At 32.7% G+C, this 26,537-nt stretch overlaps 1 protein-coding gene across 1 annotated transcript in view; it reads left to right on the forward strand.

Annotated features, from left to right (window-relative positions):
- The window catches only part of LRRIQ1 (leucine rich repeats and IQ motif containing 1), a 246,312-nt gene that overhangs the window by 38,994 nt on the left and 180,781 nt on the right, over positions 1-26,537 (forward strand). The window contains exons 10-12 of the mRNA XM_056116978.1: positions 3,546-3,696; positions 23,996-24,189; positions 24,680-24,807. Coding sequence (XP_055972953.1) covers positions 3,546-3,696; positions 23,996-24,189; positions 24,680-24,807 — 473 coding nt within the window. The remainder of the gene's footprint in view (positions 1-3,545; positions 3,697-23,995; positions 24,190-24,679; positions 24,808-26,537) is intronic.

A 26,537-nucleotide genomic window follows, 5' to 3' on the forward strand; every position in this document is an offset into this window, starting at 1 on the left:
CATTATTTCCTTGCTGAGTTTTAATCTTCTTGATCTATCCAGAGGTGATAAGGTGGTGTTGAAGTCTCCAAGTTCTATTGTGTTGCTTTTAATGTCCTTCTTAAGGTCTGCTAGCAGTTGTTGTAGGTATTTGGCTGGTCCCTCATTGGGTGTGTATACGTTTAGTATAGTGATTTCTACCTGTTGTACATATCCCTTGATTAATAAAAAATGGCCTTCTCTGTCCCTTCTAATCTTTTTCAACCTGAAATCTATGTTGTCCGATACAGGTAAGGCCATCCCAGCTTTTTTGAGGGGATTGTTTGCTTGCCAGATTGTTTTCCATCCTTTGATTTTGAGTATGTGTTTGTTTTGACTGTTCAGATGTGTTTCTTATAGGCAGCATAATTTTCGGTTCTGTCTCTTTATCCATTTCCCACTCTGTGTCTCTTAATTGGTGAATTTAGACCATTGACATTGAGAGAGATTATTGTCATGGGGTTTTGTGTCATCTTTCTGTAAGGGTTTGTTGTGCTTGTCTTACAGTGGCCCCTTTAGCCCTTCTTCTAGGCTTGGTTTTGATTCTATAAAGTTCCCGAGCTGTTGTTTATCCAGAAAATAGTGTACTGTTCCTTGAGATTGAGTGAGAGTTTGGCCGGATAAAGTATTCTTGGTGAAGCATTCATTTCAGTGAGTTTTTTCACTATATCCCACCATTGCCTTTAGGTGTGGAGATTTTCTTCTGATAGGTCTGCTGTGAATCTAAGGGGTGTTACTTTGTATGTGATTTCCTTCTTTGACCTTGCTGCTTGCAGTGTTGTGTCTCTATCGGTGGCATCCATCATTCTAACTATGATATGTCCTGGGATGCTTTTGTTAGGGTCTCTTTTAGCTGGCACCCTTCAGGGTCCTTGAATCTGGATGCCTGCATTTTCCAGCTCTGGGAACTTCTCAGCAATGATTTCTTTAACTTTGCTTTTTCATTGGGATTGCTTCCCTGACCTTCTGGTACTCCAGTGATCCTATTATTGTTCCTCTTGAAATTATCCCCTAGGTCTCTTATTCACTGTAGAGCAATTTTGAGGTCTGTAGGCTTCCTGCAGCTCATCTTCCAGCCTGCTGATTCAGTCTTCAGCTGTAGCCATTCTACTGTTGAGGGCACACATACTGTTAAGTTTTTTATTTCATCTATCGAATCCTTTATTCATGACATTTCTGTGCATAGCTTTCCAATTTCTGCTCTCATTTCTTCCTGTATTTTCTCAATCACTTTTTTCATGTCCTCCTTTAACTTACTGGATATCTATGTTATGGTTTCTTTGAGTTCATTGAACATATTCATTACTTTATATCTGAATTTTTTATCAGAGAACTCCTTTATGTGAGTAACACCTATTGAGGCATCTGGACTCTTTTCATCGTCCTCTCCTTGTGGTGGGGATTTGCGTTGTTTCTTCATGTTGTGGTGGTGGTGTGGAGACTGGGATGTGACACCAGATTGCTGGGTTTTGGTCATCTACCTTCCCCCAAATAGACCATGCCCACTTCTTCAGATGCCATGCCCACTATGGATACCTGGGAGCAGGAAGGAGCTCAGGGCTGGTGGGGAATGGGCTGGTGGGTGGCTCAGGGTCCCAGTGGACTCCTGGGGTGTGTACACAGGGCAGGTGGAGTCCCAGGTTCTAGTTTTGACTGACCTGGAAGTGTGAGAAAACTGGTCACAGAGTTGGGGACGAGTAGGACTGGGGATCAGGGTTGGTGGATGGCCCAGGGTCCCAGAGGATGCCTCAGAAATTATATCATTAAGGAAATGTATTTTTTGTCACTTTTTGTTTTTATTACAAGCAACCAAATTACTTAAATTGAAACAATACCCATATTATTTGCTCAGTGTTTTGAGGCCAGCTTGTATGGTGATTTATGCTTTATTATGTTGACTTTTTTAAATGCAATTATATAAGGGTTAAACTATTTCTGATGCCTTTTATGTTTCATTCTTTGATATCTGTACTTCTGCTTTTCATGTGATTTTCAACATACTCATATTGTGTCTGGAACTTAAGGTTGAATTTTCAAAAAAATACAAACTCCAAAGCTCATCAAGTGTATACTGACATAATATTAGCTGACATTCTATTGGTCAGAAAACCAGAACTTCCTAGCAGTGTTTTTTACATATCTTAGAACATGTGGTCAATTCCTTAAATGATTATGAGTTTTGCTCCATGGCATTGGTTCTTTGTGAACCTTATCTGTATTCTCAACACATGCTTTTATATAAAAAGCACCCCATTACAAGACATTAGTTTCTCTGTCTTCTTTCCCATAGAAGAGGGAGGTAGGAGACTAGAGTCTTCTTTTATTTTTTAATTTTTTTTTCAGCTCAAGCTGGCATTACTTTCATTAAGACATTGTCTTTTAAGACATGGGTTTTCTATGATTTCAGCTGATTTCATTAAAACAAACCTATATGCAGAGATATATTTGAAAAAAGTATATATATATATGGATTTTGGGATACACTCAGTGAGCTCCAGGGTTATGCCTATCTCTTCACTCAGTAATTACTTTTGGTGGTGCTTGGGAGACCATATAGGATTCTGGGTTTATTTTAGACCTGAAAATATTGTTTACTAAATATTCCTGTCATGGAACTTTATTTTAAAAAACTTAATCTTTCATAGGACAGTGGTAGGGCGTTTGCCTTGCACGCAGCCAACATGGCTGACCTGAGTTCGATTCCTCCGCCCCTCTCGGAGAGCCCGGCAAGCTACCGAAAGTATCTCACCCGCACGGCAAAGCCTGGCAAGCTCCCCGTGACGTATTCAATATGCCAGACACAGTAACAACAAAGTCGAGCAAATCGATGAACAACGGGAGGGCCTTTACCATTACCTTAATCTTTCAAGGTCTTTAAAATAGGAAATTATTGTTGCATCATTGGCTCACAGTTGTGGTACTTAAACCAATAGAGTGTATTACAGACATGGGCATGTGGGAGAAAATATAGAAACATATATAAGATATATCTATAATTCATTATATTTTAATCCTTTTTTTTTTCCTTTTTGGATCACACCCGGTGATGTGCAGGGGTCATTCCTGGCTCATGCACTCAGGAATTACTCCTGGTGGTGCTCAGGGGACCATATGGAATGCTGGGAATTGAACCCAGCCACAAGCAAGGCAAACATCCCTCCCCACTGTGCTATCTCTCCAGCCCCTATATTTATAACCTTTGCAGGTGAAACTTTTAAAAAAGGTCTAAGAAATCTGCAGATTTCAACATTATTTATATTATTTAAAAGCAAAGGCTTTGTAGGAACTTTCACTAAATGCTTGCTCTTGTTTATTAGATTGTTTGAAATATAGTTATATGATATTTTCTGGTTTATATATTTAAAAGCATTGTAAATATAAAATAATAATTTATTAGTATATGTTTTAATAGTTATATTAAATTAGGTAGTCATTTGAAGATCTTTCCCATCCTTTGTCCTGCTTGAAATGTGTCATTAATAATAAACAATTGAAATAAAACTAATTGCATTTGTTCTTTGTTTTAGGAAAATCATATTGAGACTGTCAACTGTGAAAACTTAGAAAATCTCTGTGTTGTTCTTTTGAATAAAAACCAACTAACATCTTTTCATGGTTTGGATGGCTGCATTAATATTCAAAGTCTTGAATTTTCACACAATAAAATCACTCGAATTGGTAAGAACAAAAGAATTTTAACAGAGAAATCTGGGATTATATTTTGTTTCTTTGTTTCTTTTAAAGACTATGCTATTGAAGTGTACTTTTTTAAAAATTTATTTTTTGAAATTTTCCTCTTACACTTTATATAAACATGGAGGTTTACAAGTTCATGATGATTTGTTACTCGTATTCAGTATTCCAGCACCAAGTCCACCACCATTACACCTTCTCTCTATCATTGTTTCCAATTTTCCCAACCACTCCTTAAGCCTACCCCCATAGCAGGCCCTCAACAATTTATTTAATATTGCTTGTTAGCTATACTTTTCCAAAATAAAGATCAATGATCAAAACATGTTTCCTTAGAAGAAAGTTAGTAAATATTGTTGTGTTTCACCTTGAAGCCATTAAGTCCTTCAATAAGATATTACTAAAATGTTGTTACAGGTTAAGACTTCTGTATTTGTGTTTTGCTAATCAAGATTGATTATATTCTGCACCCATTCAATCTGGTGTGCTACTGATTTATCAGTGTTGTAGAGTTTGAAATGTCATTCCAAGATATCCAAAATTTTTAATGGGGTGATAGGACTGGAGATAAATTTTTAATTGGTGATGACCTGGGAGTTTGTGCATGACTGCTGGGGACAGGGGAGATTGGGGGAGGTAACCGAGCCCAGCTGTTGAAAACCTGGGGATTTCGATCACAACCCCTGCATACCTGAATATTTTCAGCAGATTAATTTCTGGATGAGTCTTGTCCTCAGCAACGGGGTCCAGCCAGGAGCATGCCATTTTGTGGAATGTGGGAGCTTTCGGCTGGCTGCTGGGGCTCTGTTGGAGTGGGCCCTGGGCTGACTTGCTTTGCTCTGGGGTGCCCTGGATGACTCATCCTTGTGCAGGGGTCTGGGAGAGTTATCTGGATGAAATGTACTCATTTCTATACTCCAACTTTAAAATCTAGCAGTACTTTTCATGTTTGAAGCCAGTCTTCCTGGATCGTATAAATGTACTCATCATCTCCTGTGGAACTAGAACCTTATCTATTATTTATCACCTCTATTCTGTCAAATTCTGTTGTTATTTGCTTATATTGTTTTCTCACCTTTTTATGTGTTGCTGAGGAGTTTTATGAATATCTGTTCTGTTATTACTCTCTATTTTTTAATCATTCAACTTGCCTCTTCTGTCCATCAAAATTCAACTTCAACATATTTTCTGCTATTTTTATTCTGATAATTCTGAAATAAAGATATCAATATTTTTACTATCTGACTTAAAAATCCTGTTATTTTTAAATAGCTAACTTGTGAAATTAAATTCACAGTATATACTGTTATTTTTGTTTCTTAACAAGAACTGGAGCGATAGCACAGCGGTAGAGCATTCGCCTTACAAGCGGCCAACATGGCTGACCCGAGTTCGATTCCTCCGCCCCTCTCGGAGAGCCCGGCAAGCTACCGAGAGTATTCGATATGCCAGACACAGTAACAACAAAGTCTCCAATGGAGACGTTACTGGGCCCGCTCGAGCAAATCGACGATCAACGGGAGGGCCTTTACCTTTACCTTTAACAAGAACTTACATAATGGTTAATGGATATAAGGGATTGTCAAAAATAAAAAGCTAGATATAAATTTTGCTTTGACATAGTGCAGCAGATGAATTTTTAATAAATTTTTCTTATAATTTTTAATAAATTTTTAACCACCGATGCATTTTCACAACTCTTAAAATTGATAGATTTTTTTCTATCAATCATATATTATGAGCTTGTTTATTTCTAGTGTCATAAAATTGTTTAATTGCATATTGCCCTTTTCTTGTTTTATGGTGGAGAGGTACCCCAAGTGTGGTGGTGCTCAAGGCTTACTCTTGACTCTGACTCAGAGGATCATATGGGGTGATGAGGGTTGAATCCCAGTCATCCTTGTGTAAGGAATTTGTCCTATTACTTTATTATTGCTCTTCCCCAATCTGCACTTTTCTAAGTGCACATAAGCTTAAAGGATTTTTATTCGATTTTCATTCAGTTGTTTTGACAGAAAATCTACATTTTCATAGGATTTTTTTGTTTATTTGTTTGCTTATTTTTGCTTTTTTAAATAGGTTCTCTAACAGGAACAAGAAAAGACTTTGAAATATATGTATTTATTTATGTATGTTTTTGGATCACACTCAGTGATGCTCACGGCTTTGCAGTCAGGAACTACTCCTGGCAGTGCTCAGGGGAACCATATGGGATGCTGGAGATTGAGCCCAGGCCTACCACATATATAAGGCAAGCACCCTACCTGCTGTACTACTGCTTCAGCCCAAGACTTTAAATTTGATGGAAAGAGGCAGAACTGTCTCTGGAGTTAATTGTTACTATGTCAAAGGATTTGAACATCTTTATTAAGGAAACATTTTCATGATTGATGAAAAAATAACTTATCTAATTTTTATCAGAAAGTTGTATCATATGTAGATATGTAGGCTGTGTACATTTCTCATCATCAGTGTCCCAAGTCTTCTTCCTACCCCTCCTTACCCACTCCATCCCCACCCCCGCTTTCCTCTATCCTCTATGGCAGGTATATCTTTCTTCTCTCTCTCTCTCTCTCTCTCTCTCTTTCTCTCTCTCTCACTCACTCTCTCTCTCTCTTCTTTTGTGCATTCTGGTTTGCAATACAGGTACTAAGAGGTCATCATGTTTGTTCAGGGTGTTCAGTATTTTATTGGGAACTTATAGCTGGAGTAGCTGTTTTTAAAACTGGGTAGCGCCTTTGGGGTATGAACATGACTGCCGCGGCTTTCAAAGTACAGGGAGGTGAGGGAAGATAACCCATCACGACCCCCCCCCCCCAAAAAAAAAAGCCTGGATATTTCAGTCACAAAACCTGCATAGTCAAATTTTCAGCAGATAATATCTCGGTGAGATCTATTTTAAGATGATGAAGTCTGGCTGGGGACATAGCAGTGATTTTGGATTGTGGGACAAAGTGGCTGCTAGAGGTTCTGTTTAGGTGGGTGGCCCCCACCGATGTTTCCTATCTGTTCAGCCTTACATGGGTCCAAGATCAACTGCAACTTTTGCTCTCTTTTGAGATTTATTTATGGATTTCTGAAGCAAGGCTGTTAAATGAGCTTGTATGGTTAAGCCGAAGTTGGTTTGTGGACATGGCTCCCACATTCCTAAATTTGGCATTTAATTTCTCAGGAGGGCTGGAGTGATAGCAGAGCGGGTAGGGCATTTGCCTTGCACGCAGCCAACATGGCTGACCCGAGTTCAATTCCTCCGCCCCTCTCGGAGAGCCTGGCAAGCTACTGAGAGTATCTCGCCCACAAGGCAAAGCCTGCCAAGCTACCCGTGATGTATTCGATATGTAACAAGTCTCACAATGTTACTGGGCCCACTTGAGCAAATTGATGAAAAACGGGAGGACAGTGACAATGATCTTATAATGTACACAAAATAATTTTGAAGTTTACACTAATATTATTACCAAGAATAAAAATACTAATTTTAAACTTTTAAATAATTTTATTTAATTTTAAATAAATGCTTAATTTTTGAACTTTGCTTTCTTGATGACTGAAAGTATTTTTTCCCCTTGCTTGCCAGACACAGTAACAACAAAGTCTCCAATGGAGACGTTACTGGGCCCGCTCGAGCAAATCGACGATCAACGGGAGGGCTTCTATTGTGTACTTGATATGTAGCTAGATACTTTCCCAATGTATTCAGTGTTATTTAATATATATATACACTTAACAAAAATATTTTTCCAATGTCCATTTAAAAAATAGGTTCAAAAGGAGTGTGCTTGCATTCCAATTACTTTCATTCTGTCATTAGTCTTTTTATTTATAGTTTTTTTTCTGTTTATGCATGTGCATAATAATTTGCATATCACGTGTCTGTATATATAGGCATGTTTACATATACATATATCTAAGCAATATATGTATGTTATTCTTTTTATAGAACAGAGAATTTTTTAGTACTCTTCTTTATCTTTATCTTTTTGTTTAATATTTAATTGACTTCATAGCACTCTTTTTCAATGTCTTCATAGTATTTTGGTATGTTAGTAGATTAGAGTTTGTTCCATCGATTCCTATGACATTGGATGGTTTCTAACATTCCACACTGCTAACCAGATTCCTAGGCTACTTCATAATTTATCAGATATATTATAGAATTAGTTTTCTGCAATATATATTGTTAGAGCAAAGGAAATCTGTAAGAAAGAACTGGCCACTTGCATGTAGTTTGTACCATTTTGTACTTACACGATTCTTCATATCACTATTTACTTATTTTCTTTTTCTTTTGTAGATTTTTTTCTGTCATTGAGCATTTATTTCAGTTATTTTTTATGTCACCCTAGCTAGGTTAAAGTGCATGATTTTCCTTGAAGGTAGCCAAGGCGATATCTGGAGTCCTCTGCACGTGCTGCAACTTGAGTATATGGATTGGGTCAGTGGGAAGGGGGCTATCAGAATCCTGCAGGAAGGATCATTCTAAAAACATTAGAACATGTAGTGTATAATATTATTTATTTATTTATTTGACTATGTATGTATGTAAGCTTCCTGATTTGGGAACATACAGACTTTTTGCATATAGATAATACTAATACACTGATGCAAATTTTTCATTAAATCTCTAGTTTAAAAATACATATAGAAATAACTTTGTTGTTATTGGAATAAAGACAAGTGCATCGTAATGTATGTTAGATATTGGCAAACACTGAAGCAAGCTTAAAAATAAGAAAATGTCTGTTTGTGAAAAGACATGCTTGAACTCCCTTTCACTTCATGTCCATTGCCAGCATAGCTGTATGGGATTTTTTGTAGCTAGTGGATTTCCTGGAATAGGATATCTAAAAAATTTATGTGAAAACTGCCATAGTATTAATTGATGTACCTGAGGTATCTCCATGTAGTACAGAGCAAACAAGGCAAAAAATGCCTTTGCTGTCTGTTTGGTAAATGAAAACACTGTATTTATTGAGTGTGAGCAGAGTATACATGAGAAGGTAAATTTTCTGAAGACCATTTGGAGTCTGTTTTGGAGTCTGTTTTTCATCTTCAGAAACTGCTTAGGAAGGATTCTGCTTGAGCTTAGTGAAAAGCATAGTATTTTTTTTAATGATATATTGATGCTTAGAGCTCTTAAAAAGGGGCACAAAGATAGATTTGTATTTATAGGTTAACAAGTTACTATTCCATGTTATAATATTTCTTAAGTAGGTGAAATAAAATTGGAAGCAATACCACATATGCTACGTTTGTCGTTGCAATTTTAATTTCTTCCTAATACTTACTAAATTCTAATTATTACAGAATTCAGTGTTAGCTCTTACTGTTCTTTTTTAATAGGAAAATTTTAAACATTACTCATTTTCTTTGCATTTAAGTGAATAAAATACTTTAATCTATTTAAGGCAATCCATTTTAAATTAGCTTTGTTGAATGTTTTCAATTCTATAAACGTCAGTGTAGAAATACAGTGTGAAATATACTTTTAAATGGTTTAAAATTTCATTACATACGTTAAAATTGAAAACAATAGGATTTTTTATAGTTTTAAAGTTTTAGAGATGTTTTCTATTACTATAAACTACTATTTATCACTAAACATGAAATGATGAATAAAATTTAAAAAATATGATTATAAAATATATTATATACTAAGGTATAAATTATTTTATAGCAGTAAATATTGTAGTTTAAATTTGGTATGTAAATAATACTGAATTATTTTGTTACTGGTTCTATTTTTATGGCATTTTTTAGCATAAAATATTTGGACCTGATCTACACTTATTCTTGCATATTTTGAATGCATAAAATACTCCTCAGTTCATTAAGTTAATGTTAGTCTGATTATTTTACTTATTAGTTTTAAATATTTTTATTAACCCAGTTGGTCATGTATGGAGGAAAAGTATATCACAGTTTCATGTTTGACACAAATGAAAATATTCAACTGATGAATGAGTGATAAAATATGGCACATTCTAACTATGGAATTTATTAATTACTTTTATAAAATAAAATTCCACGCATGCTACAGCATGAATAGAACTTGAAAAATACTGTTAGTGGTTCAGTCAAAAAAGACCACATATGTAGCCTGATAATTTTGAAGACAGCCTTACTTTAATCAGATGAAACTTTATATTTTTCATTAATTAAACTGTTTTATTTTTTCTTGAGATTATATGATTGTCTTTTATAAATCAGCTTCATTTAGGTGTATTTAAGATTAAATTTTAAGTTTTTCTCTGCCTGAAAGTTACTTATGAGATATTTGGTAAAGTGTCTTGTTTCTACATAAAAGAAAATCTTATTTTTTGAGTGGGTACTGTCACAGAGATTATCCTGTCACTGTCACTGTCCTCCCGTTGTCATTGATTTTTTTTCGAGCGGGCCCAGTAACGTCTCCATCGTGAGACTTGGTAGCTTGCTGGGCTCTCCGAGAGGGGTGGAGGAATTGAACTCGGGTCGGCCACATTGGCTGTGTGCAAGGCAAATGCCTTACCCGCTGTGCTATCGCTCCAGCCCAGTATCTGATATGCCAAACACAGAGATTATTAAAGTTTATAAAATTAATTTGTTGAAGCCTTTTGCATTTTGAGTTTGAATTTTTGTTTTTTTGGTAGTCTAGAGAAATAAAAAAATGATAATTTATAATATATAGTCATTTTTCTTTATTATGTTGAATTTTATTAATTTTAGAGCAGAAATATTGAGAAATTAAATTGGTGGTAAAATTTGAATTATATGACACTTATTTTTACAAATTTTAAATAAAAAGTAACTAATATAGTAATGAATAATGTTTTCTTACTATCAGGCATTTATTTTAAGTGCTTGACATATATTAGTTAATTTGCATTTTATGTAAAAGCTAGTTGCACTGATTTTATTTTCCAGTAAAAATCTGAGACAAGTTAAGTAAAGTATCTATATCATAGAGCTATTAGATGTTATAATTTGCATTTAAAACTTCAAAATTTGACCATAGTGCCTAGTTTTATTATTGACCCACACTTTACTGTTCCACTATTAAAATATATATATTAATTTTGGGGGATGGTATACCCATTGTGCTCAGGGCATGTTCCTGGCTCTGCATTCTGGAATCACTACTGGATGGGGCTCAGGAGACCTCTGTGGTGTCCATGATAAATGGAAGTCCAGCCATATACTAGGCAAGTGCCCAACCTGCTGTCTTATCTCTTGGCTCCAATAAATATGTATTCGGTCTGAAAATAATTACTTTATTTTGCTATATTACTACTTTTTATGCTTATAATGGTTTTGATTTATTCCTCTGTGTAAGTGTAAAGCACTAGATATTGGTAGGCATGAAATAAACAAAACAGCTCTCCTGATTTTTACCAAGGATATATCCTGTGATAGCTGTTTGTACATATACAGAGTTATGTTATATGTAGATGTACACATGTGTATAATTTAAGTAAATTTTTTCTATATAGAATATTAGGAAAATGATAATTAAGTCATGGATATTTAAGATGATTAAGAACATTGATGTATAAGAACAAGTAATTGTTTTTATTTTGTCATGAAGTTTCTACTTTCTATTTTAGAAAATCTTTAATAATAATGGAATACTTTCATATAAGCAGTTTAATTGTTAATTTATAAATTTTTAAAATATATTTCCATGAAATATCATTTTGAGTAGTGATACTGTTATTTTTCTACTGCTTCATTTTCAGAAAATAGAACTATTTTCAGAAAATAGAACGTTTCTGAAAATGAAGCAGTAGAAAAATAACAGTATCACTAGGACAATAAATACGTGAAAGATATTGAAACACTAAAATTTTCAAATATGCCATGTCATCTTCCTAGATAAACTTTTGTTAATGAGTGTTGTCTTAGTAACTTTAGATAGATAAAAATAACAATCTAAAATATACTGAAGTGCCAGAAATTTTCTTGTAGGATGTTTTCCACTCTTCTATATGTAGTAAATTCCCCGTTTTCCACTAGATGGCGATAGACGACTCCTTAGTTTTGCAACACAATGTGTAAATACAAAGCCTGAAGGAATTTTACAGATCTGCCAGTTTAGGTTTCTTAGTTTGCAAATGGAAAAACAGACCCACATAGTTCTCATCTAACTCCAGGCAGAGGTGGGGCTGGAATCCAAGTTTCCTGATTCCCATTTTAGTATTATTTTTTCCATAGATCATGTATGATCCTGAAAATTAAAAATCCCAAATGCAACTCAGCATATTTGTATGAAACTCTCAGCCAGAGCAGTTGAAGGAGGTCGACCTTCACCAAATGCTTATTTAGTAAAAGCCTCTAGCCTCTAATATAACATCTTTACTTTTGCTATTCCTTGTGAAGGTTCCCCACTCCCACCCCACCCCCTTACCAGCCTGTGGCAGGGATGTTTTATTAGACCATTGGCTCATTTCTGTGGGAGGAATTCTTTGAAATAGATATTTGTAGCAAGTATAGCCAAATGCTAATTTTGCCGTGGGCAAGGGTCCTTTGAGGGATAAACATACTTGGCTTCAGTTTTATTTTGTGGGACTTTGGAAGCTTTCAAAAAGCTAATAAAGAATATATTGAAGCAGTAAACTTGGATATTTAAGCAACTTTGTATATTAATTATTATTTAAGTTCTTTGAAAAAAGACCTTTATTTTCACGGATATTGTTTATTTAGGATGGGGAAGTAAAAAATAGAAATTTTGACTGGGAGAGTGATTTTCTTAGAAATATTAAGGAAGTAATGGTATTTTAAGGTAAGGCATTCCATAAATCTTTTTACTCTGTTCTCATCCTTAATAGCAGACTTTACAATTTGGCAACTTAATAGAATTTTCTCATTTAGTGTCCCCTTTTGATTCAAATGCATCGACTTGCTTAAGTCACTGCCGAGTCATTTGTATATAGACTTTTTGAGTGTGTATTAATATACTGTTTACTTTCAAGGTTTAGCACAAATATCTCTTTGATGTTTTATTGGTTCAACACGATTTTGTAGCTTAATTCCTTATCTTTATTGAGGACAATATTAGGGAATGGTAATAGCTATCGTTTCTAATGCCAACAATGTAAAAAACTTGGGCTAGAATCCAAGTTTCCTGATTCTTATTTAATCATTGCTACTTAAAAATATAAATAATAAGGAAACAAAAGAGCAGAGAAGTTAGAAAATTTAAATATATTCACACAGCTAGATTGGAATATGTGTGTTTGTAAAAATTCAGTAGTACTGACTTAGCACCTATTTTTCATTATTCACAATGTCTTTTGACTAAAAGGGACACATACATGTTGGCATTGTCCTGGAGAAAAAAATTTATACATGGCTTTCATGATGAGTGTAGAATAATTTCTTCATTTTTTTAAAATTTAGACATCATGATTTACACAGCTGTTTGTAGAGTTTTAAGCATGCAGTGTTTTGCAGCTCCAATCCTACTGTCAGTATCTGTATCCATCGCCTATGTATGCAGGTTACTTCCCGTCTCCCAGCCTGCTTCCTTAACAGACATATTTTGGGTTTTAAATTTTGTACTTTTTGTCCCATGCTTACAGTAATATCAGCTCTACTGGTTTTGATATATATATATAGATACTTCAACTCTCAACACTTTTCTTTTGCTTCATATCTTTTCCAGATCATTAAATTTATTGTGTGCAGTATATAGTTATACTATATCTAAATTACTTTGTTCATTTTTATCATTTTCAAGTGTCCCTTTCACTTCAAGTAAAGCTCAATATCTTGTTCTTCTTGACTAATATAAAGTACCAAGCTTTATTTTAGATTCTAGGCACTTTTACGCTAGAGATGCTCTAAAAAAATTCCATTATGTAGGTTATATCAATCAATATTTACTACGCGTAAATATATTCATTAGTAGGAAAAAAACAAATGCTATGTTGATACCACATTTAGAGTATGTAAGGGACATTTTGCACTAAATATGTTGTTGCTATTTTAGGACCACACCCACCTGTGCTCAGGGATTACTCCTGGCTCTCTGCTCAGGTATCACTCCTGGTGGGACTTGCAGGGTTATATATGATATTGGGGATTGCACCTGGTTTGGCTGTCTTCAAGGCAAACAGTTAACCAACTATTCAATCTTTCTAGCACTAAAATTTACAGATAATAATATGTTAATCAAGAGATGTAGTGAAAAGGGGAGCATTGTAAAATACAGTCACGAAGCCTTTTAATGACTATATTAACAAATACTACAGCTGAGTTCATGCAGTTCAGTCTACATTTAGTTTTCTACAATATCACTTGGAACAAGTGGGAGTGGAAAAGGCAAATAAGATCTAGTCATAACGAAAATAGTTTTGCATTTGCATAACCTTTAAAACAATCTCTAGGATGATATCTCTGAAACTCACTGAAAAACAGTGCTCTTTAAGTGTTTAATTTTATTTTTTTATCCTCATAATATTTCTTCAAGTTCTATTTCTATCAGCCTTTGTCATGCCATATAAAAATTTGTTATTTTCGTTTTTGTTTTATCTAGAGGGTCTAACAAATTTTAGCTTTGGAAAGTAACCTTTAATCCCCAGAAATTAAATGCAATAGTAATTAAGTAGTTATTGATTATATTTGATTTCATATCTTCTTACTTTTTAATTATTTATTCTTATCATAATTTTTTTCTGGGGTATTTTTGTCCATGTTTTAGTTTAGAACACATTTTATCTTATTGAGTTTTTATTTTCATTATATTGCAAGTTATATGATTTTTAAAAAGTACATCACATCTTCTAGATTTATAAAATCTGCAGATACTTTATGCTTTCATCTTTTTTCAAGTAATGTTAAGTCCTTAAACAAGGTTTTTTTTATTCCATTTCACCTTAATGGGTTATTGTTATTGCACTGGCATTACTGTGTGGATGTATGCTTCTGTCTCCCTAATGCCTTAAGACATCATTATTTTGTGATCTCAGTATCACTTTGTTCTCCCACTGTTTAATACCTTTCCATTGTCCTTTATTCTATATCTTTTATATACAATATTTCTTCTACCTAAATAATATACTTTAGTGTTTATTTAGGGTCTGCTGGTTCATATTTTTTATCTAACATGTTTTAAACATAAACACACATGGTTCAAGTATACTCTTTTAAAATAATGACTTACTATATTTTATACATAATATTTTCACATTCCTTACTTAGACTGGTATGCATCAACTTATTGCTGAATCCTTGGAAGATAATTTTCTTCTTCATTTTCTTTATGTCTGTATTGCTCTCATAAATTTACTTTGGTGATTCCATTTTTGATCACCTTAGTAGAATTTCTCTATCTTTCTTTTTTTGAGGGGGAGTACCATACCCAGTTGTGCTCAGGGTTTACTCCTAGCTCTGATTTCAGTACTACTCCTACTGGGCTCAGGGGATCATATGGGATGCTGGGGATTGAACACAGGTTAGCAGTATACAAGACCAATGTCCTAGTGGCGCTGGTCCCTCAGTATACTTTCTGATTCAAATCACTGTGCCTCTTTGCTCTGTAGCTTGTTTTTTTACACAGTTGAAAGAATATGATGCATTATTTATTTATATGCTTAGATAGAGCTATTAACTATGGCCACTGAAATACTGTGTAATATTTTGTATGTCTATGTATTATAAATTATGTAATTATGTTTTTGTATTTCTATGTATTAGAAATTATGTAATTAGATTTAAATATGTTATAAATTATTTTATTTTCTGTTTCTTTCCTTTTTAAATTTACATTATTACAGTTTCCTTCCTTAGTTTTTGTTTTTTTATTTGGCAGTCAGATATTAAGAAAAAAGATTAAACTGGTGAATCAATTTGATGCTATGAAATCAAGGTCTTTATTATTTTAGCATTAGAAATCATTGCCTAGCTTTGGGTAGCTAAATCTATATATTAAACACCAAGAGCATTTAAAGCTGAATTTCAGTACCTTGGAAGTCATTGAATATTTGGATTTTGGAGTAGCACTTGTAGTTTCTAACCAAAGGAGTAAGAAAGGAATTCATTAGGTCTCCTGTGATAAAGACCTGAGCCCAAATTTTGACTTTCTAACACATTTTCAGAATTAATAAGTACCCTGAATCTTGCACTCAACTTACTTTTTCTGTAACTTATTCTATAGTACCACTGTAGTTCTTTAATATCTTGAGCAGATACTTATATTTTGTCATCATTTTCATCAGTAGATTGTTTCATATTACCTCCATTATCATTACCATAAATGGAAATTCTGAGATGTGTTTTTCAATCCCTCCCTCTTCTTTTACTTACTGGTATTGTATCCCAACACCAACATTATATCATGGTTTTGCTCAGTTTCTTTCATATCTATAAATGCAATTGATTTTGCATTTACCATAGGAATTATAAAATATACATATTATATCAATGTAATTCATATCTTTACCTCTTTTCTGACTTATACTTACTTGTCGGTTCTTTAATATTTAAATGTATCTTAATCTAACCAGTCAAGTGATTAATCAATGTCATTTTATGCAACATTTGATTATACTTTCTCATATTTGCTGATTTTGAACATTTTATTTCATCTTCACTTAGAACTTAGATTGTCTTTTTCTTTATTAGATCCTAAAATTCCTCTAGTAATTTCCCTATTAATTCCTCTAGTTATTTCACTAGCTAGTAGAGACTGCTACTAGGTTTTGTTAGTCTGTAAATGTCAATTTGTTGTTGACAGTTGTGAATGCCCTCCTAACTGTGTTTAGGAGGTATGCATTGCTGGTAATTGAATTCAGAGCCTTGCTATAGGCAGGTGCTCTACCATTTAAGGTATATCTAAGCCCCTCAACTTGTTCTTAACAGTCATATTTTCTAAATTGGCATTTTCTTTTAGTACTTTTCAGATATTATTCCATTACTTTTTTACTGTTGCTGCTGGGAAGTCAGCTGTCAGTTTAATTTCTAGAACTTACTAATATTTACCTTATCTTGCTTATTTCTCTTATTTACTTTTTATGTGTTTTGGCATAAACTTCTTTTTAATTACTCCTTATAACGATTCGTTAGAGTTATTGGACCAATAGCACAGCGGGTAAGGCGTTTGCCTTGCACCCAGCCGACCCAGGTTCGATTCCTCCATCCCCCTTGGAGAGCCCGGCAAGCTACGGAGAGTATCCTGCCCACACGGCAGAGCCTGGCAAGCTCCCCTTACATATTCGATATGCAAAACACAGTAACAAGTCTCACAATGCAGATGATACTGGTGCCCACTCAAGCAAATCGATGAACAAGTGGAGGACAGTGCTACCGTGCGACAGTGCTGCTGTCTCTATAATTCACTTTTTTTTTGAAATAGTAGTATCAGCCATTATCTTATCAAATGCCATTCTATATAATTTGGGTTTACTCTCCTGATAAACTACATAGACATAAGATCTTCAGATTTTATCTTTCATATTTCTTGTTCCATAGTTCTGTTTCTCTTTGGTGCCTCTAGGTAAATCCATATATTTGAGCTCACTTGACAATTATTACTTTCTATATTCTTCACCCTTGGGTTTTTAGTTTCAGTCATTTTAATTTCCACACCATTCTCATTCTGTTGTTTCACCAGTTCTTACAAATTCTTATTTCATTCTTTAACTATTTTTTTTTAAATAAGACGTTCATTTTACTTAGAATGTCAGGTTTTTGATTATTCTACATGAGATGAAAATTATCCCTATAGAGAAGATTTTTCAAATGTGAGGGTATATGTAGAGTGATTATGCTGTGATTTTAGTACAGTTTTGTGGTCACTATTGAAGTGAATTTGAGCTACGTTGGAAGAGGCAAGTTGTGTTTATTTTGAAGCAGATATTTTTAACCTCCTTATTTAGTACTGAGACCTGAGACAGGCTGCATACTTTCCTGTTCTTTTGACTCAGAATATCTTATTGAGTTTTCAGGTTAATTTGAGAATATCTGTTATACTTGCCTAGTTTGGGTGAATTTTGAGTTTGTTTTCTTAGGTTGTGAGTCTATAGAAACCAATCACTCTTTCAATTGAAAAGTAATTTTATTGTATACATACTTCTCTTCACATACTAGATTTAGATTTAGGATAGAATTTTGTTTTTGTTTCAGTTTTGGGGACATATTGGTGATGCTAAGGGGTTATGTCTGGCTCTATACTCAGGAATTACTCCCGGTAGTTCTCAGGGTACCATATGAGATGCTGGAATCGAACCTTGATTGGCTTCATGCAAGACAAATGCCCTACCCATTGTACTATTTCTCTGACACCTTGAATAAATCCTTGACTTAGTAGTTCATTTTATTTTTCCATGAGTATGCCACAGAGTTCTGGTATTTGTAGTATGGGTTATTTGGTATGTTTTGTAAACCAAAATTATTTTTAGAAAACATTTTAATTATATATACATATGAAGAATGTAAATCACTTAATAAGATAAGCTATTTTGATTATTTCAAAGTTTAAAAAATACTCAAATACTGCAACTATACTAGCTATGCTAACAAAACATCATGTACTTACTTACTTAGTAATTTTACATGAGTAAAAAAAATTGTTTGTTTTTGAAAGAAATAAACATTTAATCAGCATAGAAAATAGACTTTAAATATTCTGAGCAATAGCAAATATAAAATGATTTTGAAGTGCCATCCTCTATTAATAATATATATTAAAAAAGTGGTTAAAGGGCTGGAGCAATAGCACAGCAGGTAGGGCATTTGCCTTGCATGTGGCCGATCCAGGTTCGATCCCTGGCATTCTAAATGGTCTCTCCAGCACAGCCAGGAGTAATTCCTGAGTGCAGAGCCAGGGGTAACCTCTGAGCATTGCTCATTGTGGCCAAGAAAGAAAAAAAAAGTGGTTAAATGAAAAATTCACTTGAAATTAAGACTTTATTACTATTTTGGCAATGTCTAAATGTCCCATATAAATAAATGTGCATAAAGTTTAATCAAAGAATATATAGATGATGAGATAGAGTTAGACATGTGGAAAAATGTGGGTGATTATTAGAATGCATATGATGGCAGGTACTTTATTTTATTTTTTTTGGGGGGGGTGACACCCGGCAATACACAGGGGTTACTTCTTTCTCTGTACTCAGGAATTATGCCTGGCAGTGTTCGGGGGATCGTATGGGATGCTGGGAATCAAACTAGGGTCTGCTGCATGCAAGGCAAATGCCCTACCCACTGTGCTATCGCTCCAGACTGATGGCATGTACTTTAGACAGATTTCTTTTACTCTTTGTTGTTATAGGCTATTCCCCCAGTGCTTGGGAGCCAGCCCCATATCTGTGCTGTTCAGTGCTTGGTGGCATCAGGGTCACTCAGGTAGATATTTTATTTACTAACATTAACAACAACAACAATAAAATTAGCTAGCACTTTAAAACTGCTTTTGAGATTAGGAGCCCAGAGCTACCCTACTAAAAGCATCAGTTTACATTTTAAAAGATTGCAATGATTTACAACTAAAATTTTGTTTGAATATATGAATAAATAATACAGTTCTTAAATTATAGCAATACAATCTGCACAGTACCCACACATATTTGAATTACTGACTAGAAACCTTTATTTTTAGTCAATTTTTCCTGAAAATAATTTGCTTGAATTGGAAATCTTAAAAAAAAAAAAGGATGAAAACTTAAATCACTGTTAAGTAGTAGAGTGGGAAATTAGGTGAACAGAACTTTTAACTCTTACATTCCTCATTCCTCATACTAAACATGCTAATGTTTCATTTATACGGACATCTCTTCCTCCCAGTCTTGTCAAGTTTTTGGCAATTTTATTAAAATACACTTTTGATTAACACTTCTATGAGAAAATAGAAAAAAATAATAGATTTTTACACTGTTTTCATTCATTTTCCCTTCTTTTACATCAAGATTAATGACTTCACATCAGGATTCATGATCTTGTATATCCTTTAGCAACATTAGGACTGTAGAGAAATGAATTGTTCCCTGTCCTGAAAACAATTCCTCCTTTCATCCTTTGGCTTGTCAGTATTTACCTAGTAACTTTTTTTTTAAAATCTTACTTTCCAAAGAAGGGGGCCAATGAACTCCCTGAATTCTTTCACATTAGGGAACATCTTTTCATTGCCTTCACACTGGAATAAGAATATAGCTGTGCATTCTATGTGAGGTAAAGCTTTCACTTAGAGCTTTGTGAAAATTGTGCAATACATATATGATATTATGTTGTAAACAGTGAGACTAGCTCAACTTTTTCTCCTCAGAATTAATTTTCATCTAAATATCTGAATAGCATTTTCTTTGTCCTTGATCTGTAACTTAGCAAACTTGTTAACTCATTCAGACAATAAAATTTCTTGAAATCTTATTTTCTTTTTTAGCTATGGAGTTAATTATTCATTTCTGGAAGTGTTTTTGTTTTGTAATCTTTAAAAAAATAGTTTAGCATGATTCTATTTTCATCACAAATGATCCATATTTTATTTTTTCTTTCTTGGAGAGTAGGGAGTTGAGCCACACCTGGTGGTGTGCAGGACTTCTGTCTCTGAGTTTAGGAATCTTGAAGGTGATCAGGGACCCAATGCAGTGCTGGGGATTGAAACCAGGACACCCAGGTTCCCAGTTCCTGTTCATATTTTGATTGATATTGTTCTCTTTCTTGTCTATCATTATTTAGCATTTAATCCATATAGTCTATTTTTCTTTGCATTTCATCTTTATTGTGATTAGTACTTTATGTAGACAATTTAAATTGTAGTTATCTATTCTGTAAAACATTCTTTCTTAATTATTTGTTAGTTTTGTCGTGATGCTATTTTGGTCTATTTACAATACTTTTGAACTTAAGACACTAAATTTTGTTGAAATATTCTTCCATAGCTTAAAGCATTTGAACCTATTTTCTGTCTCATGTTCTTTATTTTTTTCAGGATAGACTCCTTTTTTCTATAGGTGTATGTGAATGTGCAGTATTGTACACAACTATCATTTACCAGTTTTAAACCACAAATATTTCTTACCTCACATTCTGTGGACTATGAGATTCTGTGAACTGTGCGTTCTGTGGAACCTGAAGCTGGGTGGTTGTTATTTAAGGTTTCTCAAGAGGTTGCAGTCACACATTTCAGCTGGAACTTCCTTTAGCCCAAGGTTTAATGACACTGTAGATTGAACTACTCCAGTCTTACTCAGTTCTATCCATTTTTGGATGCTTTCCTTATTCTTTTTTACTCATTAGACTAAATTTTATGTTATACAATCACTATTAACTTTTTCTATGAACATTCCAACTCACCATTATAGTTAGTTTAGTGTTTTAATACCATGGGATATCCTTCTTATAGTTTCATAGATTTTTCTTTAAGTCATTCATCTTAAAATTTATGAGGTATTCCTTGCTCTATCTAGTGTTTCTCCTCTTTGGCAGTATAACAGGGTTTCCCCAATATGCCAATGTTGATGGGTAATTGCATCAGGTTTTCCTTAAGAATGTCTTCAGTTTCATATATTTTTTTTTGGTAGTGGTGATGATTGAATAAGTATAGCTCTAATATTCAACACTTGGTCTAGTTCTCTCAAATATATGTTTTAAATATTATATAAGAATTAATAATTTAGATAATTTTAAGACAAGTACTTTTAAATATATGATTCACATAATTTTAAATACTCTCATTTAAATAATTTTAAAATAGGTATATGATGTAAGCAGGGAATCTTTTCTGTTTCTTTCTTTTTATTTAGCAAGATATCCACTCTTGATATTTATTTATCAATCCAGATTTTGTTTATGCAACACAATTACATATGTAGATTTAGATTTAGGTGTACTTTTTTTTTGTTTTGTCTTGTTTTGGGCAACAAACGGTGGTGTTCAGAGATTATTCCTGACTGCACTTACAGTTCAGTCCAGGTAGTGTTCTGGGAAACATTGGCAGTGGTCCTACATACAACTATACTGAAAGGCTGAAAGGCCTATAGGCCTATTTCTGAAACAGGTTTCATGTGAAGTAACATGTAATATTGGACTACTTAATATTTTGAATATAATGCATATTTATATATGAATGCTGGATAATTTACTTGTCCATATAACTGGTATTTGTGTTTAAATAATGTCTTCAATTTAACTTGTCTTCATTTACTAGTTTTTAACTGATAAACAAAGAATATCTCTAGATGATAGTTTATAGGTGTGGTATTACTATATAATGGATTTTACGAAGTAGAAAAGCAAATAGTACTCAAAGAGTTGAAATAAATTTTTGAAACAGATTTCAAAGCAGAATTTGAAATAAATTTCAAACATTGATTTTTGAAATAATCGTCATTTCACCCTATTAGAATCTCCAATGAATTGTTGAATACATTTGCCTGTTTCTTAATTGAAAATCATGGAAGCACATATTGGGTGTTTAAGGAACTATAAGAAGGTCATCAGCATGTTAGAATAACTAAGGGAAGAGGACAGTAGTAAATGATGTGTCCAGAAAGGGAATGAAATATTGCATAGAATTTTCTTTCCATTGAAAGGATTTTGGTAGACTTTCTCTAAGAAAAACTAAAGAATAGTCCACATGAGTTTTTCAGCCATTACCACTACACTGTAGCCTCCATCCTCATTTTGCTACCAAAGCCAGTATCAAAAATCCTTAGTTTTTCCAACACTTCCAAAGCAGTGGGGTATTCATACCCCTCTGCCTGTTCCAAAACACATTGTTGAGTGCATGCTGCTTAGTGCAACTAAGAATGCTTTTAGACATTGTAAACTGTATATTATAAGTTTATCCTTACTAACCACTACTTCATCACAAAATTCCATTTCCCTTTCTCTCTCGGATTCTAATTTTTCTGCCATTTTCTTTCAGCTTCTTGTGTTCAATCCTTTGCCTTTTCTGAACGTGTAAGCTTAATTTCTGTTCTTAATCTCTTCTTGGGTGATGTTTGAAAACTTTCACAATGCATTGTGCATTCTAATGAGTTCATTAAAAATTCTGTTTTTACTCAGCTCTGACAAGCAAATGCAATTCGAATAAACATTAAAAGTATTAGCCTTAAGGCAGATAATCCACTTGATCACGTATGATGTGATCACATATAATCATAATTTATACTAAACTAAATAAACTAGTTTATTTAGTATAAACTAAATTTAAACTAAAATATTTTCTATTTCAGCAGACTTTATATTATAACAAAAATATATTTTATTTGTAATGTACTATTTCAAATCTCTTGAAATTGATAATTTATTATTGATATGAATTATTTTAATTTAGTAAAAAGTTTGTATGATAGTTTGTGCCTGATAACAGTAGATGATTATTCATAATTTTTGTTTATTATAAGAATTTAAATTTTAAGGCCCTTGATCTTTCAAATTTCTTGATTATAAGAAAACTTTAAATGAGTTAAAAACTTTAAAAAAAAGATTGAATTTAAATTTAGTTGTCTATTTTAATTTAGGAGTATTCTAAGTATTTTCCTGAATCTATTAAACAAAATTGTTTTCCATTAAACACATACTTAAAAATATATTTAAAACATAACCATCCACATTGTTATTACTTAACTTGACTTATATTACTAGATACTTTTAATTTGTCTGAATCATGAATTTTGGTATATACTTTGGTAATACATTCAAAGCACTGTTATATATTATCTGAATTTTAATAACATAATAAAATATTAAATTTTCTTTAAAGATCTAATAATTATACTTGTTATATTTCCTTTATTTCTTTATATGTGCTACAAGTAGCCTGGCCTCCTTTTATAAATTTTATTACATGCAACCAAAGAACAAATGTTGGTTTAAAAATGTTTTATATTACTCCTGAATAAATTTATCACAGAGCCAGATAATAGCTCTACATGTAATTATGTTTCTTTCAAAAGATCGTCTTTCAAGTAATTATCAAATATTTTATTATTAAAATTGTTTCTATCCCAGCATTTATTTGACGATGATATTTGTGGGAATTTGGCACAAAAGCTTATTTTTTTCATATTTTTTATTAACACATCATGACTCACAAAGTTGTTCATAACAGAGTTGTATTAGTAATACAGTGTTCCAAACCAACTGTGCCACCAATGTTCCCTTCCCCTGACCCGGGTTCCCTATCACCTGGGACAGGTGACTTATATTTGTAAAATGATAGTACCTACACAGATCACATATTATATTGTAATTAAATTAAATAACATTTCTAGATTTTCAATTTTTAGAGAAAAAATGAATCTTCCCTTTTGTGTTTGAAAGAATGTATAATTCAAGTGATCTTGTAAAATTTATGTTCCAGCTGGTTTAGAATCTTTGAGAAATCTTCAGCAACTAATTGTGAATCACAATCAGTTAATCAGTACAAAAGGTCTTTCTGATTCTCCAACAATCATCTATCTGGATTGTTCACATAACAATCTTACTGAAGTAGAGGGTATTGAAAACTGTGGATTGCTCCAAGTATTGAAATTACAAGGAAATTATCTAAGTGAGGTAATTATTTTGAGTTATTAAATGTCCTTAAATAATAGAGCATTTCCCTTTTGATAGACACGTCTATTGAATATATTTAAATACTTTTGATTCATTTATTTTTTAGTTTTTCAATACATTTGATTTTAGTTTATTTTGAACTTTTATATACTTAAAAAAACTTCAACATAAATATGAGGACATATAAGTTGGCAATGGATTTTTATAATGCTAAGTTGAATTCGAATTTTAAAGGTATATTTTAATATTTTATTGAAACAAATTTATCTGTCTTGAAAGTCTGATTAGAATTGACCATGAAATAAATTATACAATTCAAGTTATGAAGTTAATTATTAGAAATTTTATTAATACTTAAGATATTTTGACATGTATTTGGTTTATGTAGTTTACTAAAATAAATCTGTGGTTAAATTTCATGCTTTTAAATTTTGGTTTAATTTTTAAGATGTTTGGTTTTTATGAGTTAATGTACCAAATTTAAATATAGCTTCCACCTCTGGAGAATCATGTTCTACTAAGAGAATTGAACTTGGATGATAATAGTATTTCAACTGTGGAAGCGTTTTCCTCATATTGGCTGCCTTTATTACAAAACCTCTCTCTCTCTCAAAACAGGTAAGTATTTTTCTTAAACAGTAGATGCAGTGAGTAATTAAACTAAGTTGTGCTTTTCATAGAAAAGTTTTTAGCTTTCTCCCAGTAATTCTATGAGAGTGTGTCTCAATTAGTTTATAAATTATAATTATTAACTTGAGGAGTTTTAAAAGTCAGTATGTTGACATACCCTTAAAATTTTAGTAAAATTTTAACTGTCAATTTCTTCTTGTTATTTTGTTTCTTCTCAGAGATGTACTTTTAGAAATCTCTGACAGGAGGTTTGTTTATATTTGTAAAGAATATAGTCTTAGGAAAATAGGGGAGGTAGTTAATTTAATTCAGAAGGATGTCTCATTCTCTCAAATGGTACTTATTAAGTCCTGGAAGAACGATTTTTAATCTGCTCTCAACTTGCATGTCTTTTTGTAACTGTTAAGATTGATTTAAATTTGATTTCCCTAAGGATATAAAGTAACACTAAAAAAAAAAATCTTAACATTAAATGAAATGTGTACCTGCCATAGAAGATCCATTTGAAACCACCAAACATCTGGATCTTTGCAGAGAAAAACTGTTTAAAACCAAAACAGGAGCACAATATGTATATATCTCCCACCGCTTAATATTTCATTGAATCCTACTCATTCTAATATGATTAATTTGTTCATCAAAGGCACATGGAATAGGAAAAGGAACCATCATTTTACAAGAAATTGTTGCTCCTTTAAGTTACACAATTCTTGTAGAATACATGAACAAGGGCAACCAAGTTTATATATATATTTTTTCCCCTAAAACATATTTTTCCTTTGTTTCTGTCATAATAGCATTCATCCTTGGAAAATATATATATGAAATAATTTGAACATATATATCTGAAATAATTTAACTTCAATTAAAGTATTCCAGTTTGACTTATAAAAATTGAATATGTATTCATAATTACCAAGGATTATTTTAATCAATTCTGAAATATAAAAATTGATTTGGTTATAAAGACATTTATTTCAGAGCCATCTTAATGAAAAAACACAACAAAAGTGATATGGTCCACTTTCAAACTCATTGGATTACAGTGTTTTCCAAGTAAGAAATATAATTTCAGTAGAACTAATCAGCTGGGCTCCGGATGTATGTATTAAATCACTCAGTAATCAACATATCTATCATATAACAAACACAGAATGATCATGTAATATTTAGATCTAGAAAATTTTAAAGTAATTTGGACCGGTTTAGTTATTCAAAGAATATTATCGTTTTAAAAATTTAGATTAATATGGTTGATGGACTTTTACCCTTGAAATGTCATGTGACATTTCTCATATCAACATGATATAATTAGATTATATAATCAGACCAGTAAATGTTTAATCTTGATAATTATTTGAATACTAAATAAAAATGATGTTTTTAATTTTATTTGCTTATTGAGATGGTTGAAGTTACAATTTTGGAGATTATGCAAATGAGCAATGTAGTATTCCTGACCTGAAACACTCTTAGGTATAGAAAACCTTAATCTTTTGAATTCAGCTATAATTTTTAAAGGATAAAAATATAACATGTTGTTTTGAATATTTTGATAATGCTATCATTTATGCCTGAATATATTAATTGATGATCTCTTCTGACTCTGCCTGTAAAATTTGCTTTGTCACTTTCTGAAACGGTTAGGGAAGCCGGTTTAAGGGCACCAAGGAAATATGATGGAGAGGGATGAACTACACTTACACCATAAAATTAAT

Source organism: Sorex fumeus, unplaced genomic scaffold (assembly GCF_029834395.1).
Source record: "Sorex fumeus unplaced genomic scaffold, SorFum_2.1 ptg000003l, whole genome shotgun sequence".
Lineage (NCBI taxonomy): Eukaryota > Metazoa > Chordata > Mammalia > Eulipotyphla > Soricidae > Sorex > Sorex fumeus.